We start from the raw sequence: 8,162 nt of genomic DNA, 5'->3' as shown, positions 1-8,162 counted from the left end.
CCCCCCCCCCCCACTACCACCGACCATACTCACCCACCCATGTGTGTATGTGTGTGTGTATCTCTCTTCCTTTATCGTTCTCTGTGGCCACTAGGATGTGGAGCCGCAGGAGCGGGCTCCGTTTCGGCCGTCGGGAGCTTATCATCAAGGCGGCGTCGTGGCTATGACTGCGCATGAGCTGAGGAGAGACCCGCTGGTCCGGGCGCTTGGGGAAGAGTACAAGATGGCGCAGGGCCTGCGTAAAGGCGCTCGGGTTGCTGTCCGCATCAATCGCAAGACCGAGGCACACGGCGTCATTCGCTTTGCTGACGAGCTGCCGGAAAAGGAGCCCGGACTCTGGCTTGGCGTGGAGCTCGACTCGTCGCGGCATGGCAAGAACTTTGGCAACATTGCAAGCCGGACGGTGTTTGTACTGGAGAAGAACCGCAAGAAGGACGGGTCGCTCAAGCCGCCGGGCGCGCGCAAGAAGTTTGGCATCTTTGTGCGCCCGGACAAGGTCCGTCTCGAGCCGGCGGCCTTGCTCAAGCCCGGAACCAAGGTGTGGGTGACGAACCTGCTCCCGCATCCAGTCATCCGATACGATTTTGCGGACGAGGATCCGGGCATCACGTCGGACGATGACGAGGCGACAGCGCAGGCCAAGCGCCGCCGGGCGGAGCGCCGCCGTGAGACCCGCGAGCTCGACGTCGTTCGCAACAACATCACCATTCCCAAGATGGTCGACCCGGACCACCCGGAGCTTAACCTGTGGGAGGAAAACGGCCGCGTGGAGGAGGACAAGGGCCTCTCGTTCCGGACCGCGCCCAAGACCGTGGCCGGCACCGTCCGGTTTGTGGGCCAGACACAGTTTGCCTACGGTACCTGGGTCGGCGTCGAGCTCGACGACCCGCACTACGGCAAGAACTTTGGCTACGTCGACGGCGTGCGGTACTTTACCTGCGCCAAGAACACGCGGACGCCCGACGAGGCACTGGAGGCTACCATGGCCCGGTTTGTCGAAGAGCAGGAGTCGAAGCGGAGCGCCCGCGAGGCCGACCGCCTCCACACCGGCGCCTTTACCCACCTCCGCTGGGGCTACGCTGCCTACCGCCGCATGCAGTCCGGCGAGACGACCGAGGAAGACGAGGTCCGCCGCGAGATCGCCAAGCGCCGTCGCGAGCGCCGCCTCAAGGAAAAGCGCAACGCCGACCTCAAATCGATTGACATTGCCGACCGCGTTGCCTACGGCGTCTTTGTCCGGCCCTCGCGCGTCGTCATCAACGACACGGTCAAGAAGCGCAAGCTCCGCCGTAAGCGCCGCATGGCGCAGGCCGAGGCCGAGCTCGCCCGCAAGCTCGAGGAGGAGGACGCCAAAATCATCTACGGCCCGTCCGGCGACGCCGCCATCCGCGAGCTGCTCACCCACTCGGATGCCGTCCGCGTGCCCAAGGGCCCCGACGCCGCGGTCGTGCCGGTCTTCCCGCCGCACGAGGACGAGGACATTGTTGTCTGCGTCGCGCCCAAGCTCGTCTGCGAGCCGCCGTCCGAGTACGAGGTCGGCATCTCGCCGTCCGGCCACGACCTCGCCGCCACCAACGCCTCGTTTGCCTCGTCCGACTTTTTCGACGACGACGACGACCTTGCCGCCGCAGACACCGCCGCTGCAGACACTACCCGCGCTGATGTCAACGCCGTCGACATTGACGTCGCCGACGCCGACGATGACGCAGCCGACGATGGCGCTGCAGCTGCAGGCGCCGGTGATGCGCTCGACGCCGTCGTCAACGCCGTCGCCGCAGCCGCCGGCGTCGACGACGACGACGATGAGTACGAGTACTACGAGGAGGAGGTCGAGGTCCCCGCCGAGCCGGCCAACATCCAGGGCGTCGTAGCCTCAGACGTCGACCTCGATGACGACGACTCAGGCTCGGACTTTTCCGGGGAGGCCTTCTGAAGCCGCACCCATCACATCCTACCCTGTCCTCTCTTGGCCGGCCGGCCGGCAGTTGTTCGGTCGGCGGTACCGCACGTGCGGCACGGCGCGTTTGTTGCGTGGCGTCATAGCCATTGTTCCTGCCACAAACACATCATGTTCCAAACCTCCTCCCCCAATATTGGTTCATCCAATCGTTTGCGCCTACTCGCATCACACACTCTGCTCGTGCCATTCACCTGACTCACTTTCGCCCGAAGCCACTCGGAACACTTCCGCCGTCCCCTTCGCCCCTCCGCGTGCGCGTCCGAGTTCATCGACTCGACCAAGTAGAAACAAGATAGAAACAACAGCCACAAGGCAGTCAAGGTTACCTACCCCCAAGTACGTTCTTGTGCATCCCTCATTCCGCCTCATTGCATTTGTTCTCTGCGTATCGCCGCCATTTCCATCACCCCGCCCGCCCTCACTCACATGTTCTCATCGCCGAATCCTCGCCCTTCCCGAATTGTGTTCTCAAATTGAGGAACGCAGCCACCCCCCCCCCCTCCACCCACCCCCACCCCTACCTTTGACATGAACGGGCCATCGGATCTGACTCACGGATCACCGCCGGGTCCCCGGTCGGCGGCGGCAGCTGCAGCTGCAGCTGCTGCGGCCGAGGCGGCGGGAAAGTCGAGCTCGGAATCGCCAGGCTCCAAGTCGCCAACCCCGGTGCCGGCCGGATCGGCCAAGGTCTCGCTTGTGGCGTCCGAGCTCGTGCCACCGCTGGCGTCTGCGCTTCAGCACACGATGACGAGCAGCGACAGCAGCGACAAGGAGACGGCCGAAGCCAAGGTCAAGTCACCGATGGCAAGTGCACGCGAGATCAGCTCGGTACCAGGTGTCATTCGCCGGCGCCAGGTCCGCCAGGCCTACGCCCATGGCGACTTTGTGCTCAACGAGCTTGATGGCGCGGCGGCAGCCGATGGGGCACCTGTCCTCGAGGGCTTCCCGTCGGTGGTTGGAAACATTGGCGCGCTTGTCGCCAAGCACATCATCCGCGAGCTCGAGCTGCCGCTCATCGGCTACTTTACGGCGCCGTCGCTCCCGGCCGACGCCATCGTGGTCGACGGCCAGCCGGCGTTCCCGCTCCGTGTCCACGGCGATGAGCGACTGGTGGTCTTTTACTCCGAGTTCAAGCTTCCGCCAGCGCTCATTGCGTCGTACGTCGACCACATCCTGGCCTGGGCCGGGCGCCACGAGTCGCCGCACGTGTACACGCTCGAGGCCGAGCCCGAAACCGAGCTCACCACCGACGACGGCGACACCATTCCGCTGGCGCCGCGGCGGTCGCGGTCGCGGTCGCGCCACGGCGCACCACCGATATTCCCGGGCCCGGCGCTGCCGCCTACTGGCATGATGGCGCACTCGATCCACGCCATTCACCTGATGGAGCCCGACGGCGGCTCCGACTCGTACTCGGACTCGGACTCGCCGGGCTATGGCGGTCACGAGAGCGAGAGCGACGATGGCGGCTCGGACTCGGACGCCTCGTCACACACCGATCACTTCCTCACCACCCACGAGGACACTGCAAGGACGCTCTCGGTCCTCGCCTACGGCCCGCTGGCCAAGGGCGCGATCTCGGGCGTCGCCGGCGCGCTCTTGGCCAACGCGTCGGTCATTGTTGCTCCGCACGTCACAGCGCTCCTTCTCCGCGCCTCGCCGGCGTACGAGGACGGCCTTGCCGCTGCGCGCGCCATCCGTACCCTCCTCGTTCTCGTCCCGTCCATCGCCCAGGCCGCCAACACCTCGCGCATGGAGCGATCGGCATCACGCGAGCGGAAGGCCCTCATCAAGCTCCGCATCAAGCACGCCAAGCAAGAGGAGGAGCAGGATCGCATCCGACGCCTCCGGCGCTCCTCCGATGCACCCACCACCATGTACATGTAATGCTCGGCGGAAGCAACAATAAATTCAATCTCTATCTGTGCTACAGCCGCGCGTCGCCCAGCGCCGCTGCCGCGCGCAGGCCTGACTGGAAGCCGGCCTCATGGAAGCCGTTGCCAAGCCACGCGCCCGCGAGCACGAGTCCATCGCCCGGATGCTGGAGCGATGCGTCGCAGCACCGCGCTGCCACTGCGCCCACAGACATCGACGGGTGCTCCCAGTCGAACGGGAGCTTGCGGAGGAGAGAGAGGTCGGACGGGAGCGCCGCCGCAGACGTGCCCTCTGGCACCACGGTGACAAAGATGTCCGTGCCGGTGTAGTCGGGCGCCTGCAGCTTGTTGACGTAGTATGTGCAGATCGACTCGCCAGTGCTAAGCACGACCGAGTTCCATGAGGCCCACAGCTCGCGCGCCGCGGGCATGAGCGACGCGTCGGTGTGGACGTAGACCTTGCTCGAGTAGTATGGCAGCTCGTTGAGCGTGGCAAGCAACGCCGATGCGCGCCGCGTACCGAGCCCGGACGTCACCGCGGCGCTCGAGGCCTGCAGCAGCCGCAGCGTCGTCGACGAGTGGGTGGCGAGGACGACGGCCGAGGCGTCAAAGCTCCGCCCGTCGGCAGTCGTCACCCGCCACGCTTCGCCACCGTTGGGCGCGTGGACCAACCGTGCCGCCGGCGCACTGGTCACAATCGTGCCCCTAAACGAGGCCTTAAACGCGTCAACGTACGTCGACGAGCCGCCGATGAGCGTGTGCCAGACCGGGCGAGAAAAGATGTTGAGCATGTGGTGGTTGCGGAAGAAGCGGATGATAAAGTGGATCGAGCACGCCCATGCGCCCTCAGCCGAGCACGACCACAGTGACGCAACGCACGGCATGAGGTAGTCGGCCGCAAACGCGTCCGAGTACCCTTCGCGCGCCACAAACTCGCGCAGCGTCATGTCCGGCAGAGCAGTGAGGTAGCCCTCTGCCTCGGCGTGGAACCGGACCATATCGCGCATCATGGCCGCAAACTTCCGCCCGCGCAGCGCGAGACACTTGACCAGCCCGAGCCACGACGCGCACGACGCCCAGCCGTAGCCGTCGACATGCGACGAGACAGAGAGCGAGTTCTCGGTCGGTCGCAGCGCCACGTACTTGCCCAACTTGCGGAACCAGGCGAGCAAGCCCGGGTAGTGCAGCGGGTTGCAGATCTGGAACCCGGGGTCGACCGTCGGCACGGCGCCGGTCACAGGATCCGCCGGCAAACCGAGATCCTCCCCACGCAGCGTCGTCGTATGCCCGCCGAGCTCGGCCTCGGCCTCGATGAGTGTCACCTGCCACCCGTCCTGCTCCAGCGCCCAGGCCGCGCCGAGGCCCGACACACCGCCGCCAACCACCATCACCGTTCCGCCCGCAATCCGCTCGGCTCGACCCGCCGCGCCAAACGTTTCCAGCGGCACCGGATCAGCGTCGACGTAGACCTGCTCCACACCGAGCACATCCAGCCGATCGCTCCGCATGCCTCGCTCGCCATCGACAGAGCCGCCGGCTCCATGCGCAACCTTTGCCCGCCACGCCGCCACAATCGATGGCTTGGAGAGCCCCCAGGCCGCAGCCACGAAAACGGCCATAGCAGTGAGGCCTGTCAGCGTACCGGCTACAAGAGCCAGGTTGCCAACGTCGGCAGCGAGGACAAGGCCGTACACCGTCTGCGCACCGGCAACGGTGCGGAGAATAAGCGGCCAGAAGAAGCCTGAGAACATGGCAACAAGATATTTGGAGTTGGAGACTAGGCAGAGGCAAGTGTGCTCTCCTCCCCGCCTGCCGCACGCGCCCATCAGCACGGCCTGGCTGGCGTGCTCGCCTTTCTTTGGCTGGCGTAAGCAGCGGGGGTGACCGCCTTTTGTTGCATACTATTTATTTTGCCCGCTCCCGCCGCTGGTGCATGCATCCACTTCGGCAGCGGCGCGGTGACGGTTTATCGAGCTATGACGGGACGCAGTTGGACTCAAAGACCTCGGCGATGGAGATCTTGCCGGCCTGCGGGTAGTAGACGGTGTAGTAGTTCTCGAGGAAGACGTCGCCGAGGATGGCGCCGATGCCCGAGACAGAGGCGATGCCGAGGCAACGCTGCGATCCGGCCTTGAGGAGGTACGACGAGGCCGGAATGGCAAGGGTCACAACCTTGGTCCGCTCCTTCGGGTCGTTCGTCTTGATGGCAACCGAGATCGCCGGGTAGTTGGCGAGCTGCGGGTCGACGAGCGAGGTCGGGAAGCAGGCGCCGGTGAAAAAGTTGGACGAGCCTGACATGCCCGGGAGCGAGGCGTACTGGGTCGTCATGCGCTCTGCGAGCGCGGCAAACGGCAGGGAGCCAAGGAGGAGGAGTGACGTGCCCGAGTCGACGAACGAGCCAATGACGTCGTTAGTGACCTTGTACACAAGCTCGGGCAGCCCGAGGCCGTGGCCATCGATGACAAAGTCAACAACCTCGATGTTGTACCAGTGCTCGTGGGTGACGTAGATGTCGACAAACGGCGCCGAGACACGCGAGGTGTTGACAAATCCGACGTCAATGACGCCGCCGCGGTCCTGGGTGAGGCACATGCCAAAAAATGGCTCGACCCCAGCGTTGTCGGCCACAAGCGAGTCGAAGAGCGTCGGGACGCACGACGGGTTGCACGCGTTGCGCTCAAAGGCCAGGCCGACAATGGCCGATAACGCACCCGGACCCGGCGGAAGGTTCGTCTCCACGCGGCCAAACGGCGCCGAGTCGGTGCAGAGGCCGCCAACGCAAATGGTATCGGTGGCGAGCGGGCCGGCCGCCAGCGAGCCGCCGCCGCCGTAGGTGATGCCAAACTGGCAGACCTCGTTCTCGCACATGGGCGGGCCAAAGAGGCAAGAGCCCGAGCCGTCCGTGTTGCACTTTTGGCAGACCGGTGAGTTGCAGGCCACCGGAGCGTACTTGGCGTCAGGCTTGTAGCCGGTCACCCAGATGTTGGACGAGCCGGTGTCGACGAGGGCGAGGAACGGCTGGCTGCCGATGGTGACGTTGATGTAGTAAGCACCGAGAGTGAGGAGTCCGCCAGACATGGGCACCTCAACCGTCTTGGCACCGACACCCGGCTTGAGCAGGGTATGCGAGGCATGCGGGCGCATCGAATCCGCCGCCGTCATCATCATCATCATCTCCTTGTCCGCCTTGAATCCATGCTCTGTCCGCGAGAGACCCAGTGTCACGCCCTTGCCCTCCACTGCCACCGCCGCCAAGGACAGTGACACAGCCATGACTGCCAGCACAGCAGCAATGGTCATCTTGTACATACTTCCTTCTCTCTCTTGCTACACTGGTGAGAGTCAGGTGCCACTGACCTCGCTGTCGTCCCCACCGCCCCATTCCCACTCTTTTTGCCCGTCCATTCGCCAGGGAGGTCACGTGTCCTTGTCTGCTCCTCGAACGTTCGGATGGAACGAGGGGAGGGGGATCATGTATGGGGCATGGTCATGGGTGTGTCGGCGTGGGCTTATCCGATCTGCTTCTGCCGCTCACCCCCCACGATCTCGGGCATCAAGACATCGTGGCCTTTGCAACGTCCTACACACTCATCCCTTTACGGTACGCAATGGACAAAGATGTCCATCGCGCAAGCCGCGCTCCGCGACGCTCGACAGACGTCGCAACGTCCATGAATTGTTGCAAAAGAGTAGTACAATGTGTTAATGGCTGCCGCAACAGAAAACAGTCGGCGATGCAGAGATGGACGCCACACGCGGCGCAAAAGGTCCGCGGCCGCGATCGCTTACCATGAACCTTCCGGCAGGGGAGGCAGTCGCGTCGCAGAGCGGCTTGCTGGGGAGAGTGGTGATGACGAGTAGCCGCTGCAGAGGGACGCTTCCACTTGCGCGACAGCGCGAAGCTGACGACGTCGGCGCCGGCGGCGAGGGCGTCGATGATGTCGTAGAGAAAAGCCACGTGAGTCATGGCGGGGCGTGGGCTTGCGTCGGCGTAGAGCGCGGACGCGTTGATGAGCGCGGCGTCCAGAATCCAGTACAAGATAGCGTGCCACCACTTGCGCGGCCACGCCGACCGGCAAGCTCGTCCGTTGCAAGACGATCCACGACGTCCTCGCGCTCTCCCGCCCGGCCGCTGTGCTCAGCTCTATCATGCTCTCCTTCCCGATCGTCGGGGCGTCACCGCGACGGCAGCTCGGGCATCCTTCAGGCAGGCGTCTACGTGTCGGCCGCCATCACGTGCGGGCGCGCCTCCCACCTCAAGCCACAGGCCAAGCATGCGTCGCGCAGCGTCGGCTGGTGACCTTGAAGTCACGCATCATCGAGGGTTA

General features: G+C 64.8%; 4 protein-coding genes across 4 annotated transcripts in view; all 4 read right to left on the bottom strand.

Annotated features, from left to right (window-relative positions):
- AMSG_08258 (uncharacterized protein) overlaps positions 1-41 on the bottom strand; it is a gene marked incomplete at its 5' end in the record, with an annotated part of 3,618 nt that extends 3,577 nt beyond the window's left edge. Inside the window, one exon of the mRNA XM_013900134.1 lies at positions 34-41. Coding sequence (XP_013755588.1) covers positions 34-41 — 8 coding nt within the window. The remainder of the gene's footprint in view (positions 1-33) is intronic.
- An 873-nt stretch (positions 42-914) lies between these two features.
- Positions 915-1,925, bottom strand: AMSG_12151 (uncharacterized protein). Its single transcript, XM_013900182.1, has one exon. The coding sequence runs from the start codon at positions 1,678-1,680 to the stop codon at positions 1,360-1,362; it is 321 nt and encodes a 106-aa protein (XP_013755636.1). The 5' UTR covers positions 1,681-1,925; the 3' UTR covers positions 915-1,359.
- A 1,962-nt stretch (positions 1,926-3,887) lies between these two features.
- AMSG_08255 (amine oxidase) lies at positions 3,888-5,585 on the bottom strand (the record flags this gene model as incomplete). The annotated part of the gene is made up of 1 exon (XM_013900133.1): positions 3,888-5,585. One exon carries the CDS (start codon positions 5,583-5,585, stop codon positions 3,888-3,890), a length of 1,698 nt encoding a protein of 565 aa, XP_013755587.1.
- Positions 5,586-5,808: 223 nt separating this feature from the next.
- AMSG_08254 (pregnancy-associated glycoprotein 6) lies at positions 5,809-7,801 on the bottom strand (the record flags this gene model as incomplete). Its single annotated transcript, XM_013900132.1, has 2 exons — positions 5,809-7,073; positions 7,711-7,801. 2 exons carry the CDS (start codon positions 7,799-7,801, stop codon positions 5,809-5,811), a joined length of 1,356 nt encoding a protein of 451 aa, XP_013755586.1.
- Positions 7,802-8,162: the final 361 nt, after the last annotated feature.

This window comes from Thecamonas trahens (assembly GCF_000142905.1).
Source record: "Thecamonas trahens ATCC 50062 unplaced genomic scaffold supercont1.39, whole genome shotgun sequence".
NCBI classification, from domain to species: Eukaryota; order Apusomonadida; family Apusomonadidae; genus Thecamonas; species Thecamonas trahens.
The sequence above is the reverse complement of the archived record's forward strand: the minus strand, read 5'-3'. Positions and strand labels throughout refer to the sequence as shown.

Coding starts and splice junctions, on each gene's coding strand:
- AMSG_12151 (XM_013900182.1), bottom strand. CDS start 1,680: ATGTCGACGGCGTTGACATCAGCGCGGGTAGTGTCTGCAGCGGCGGTG.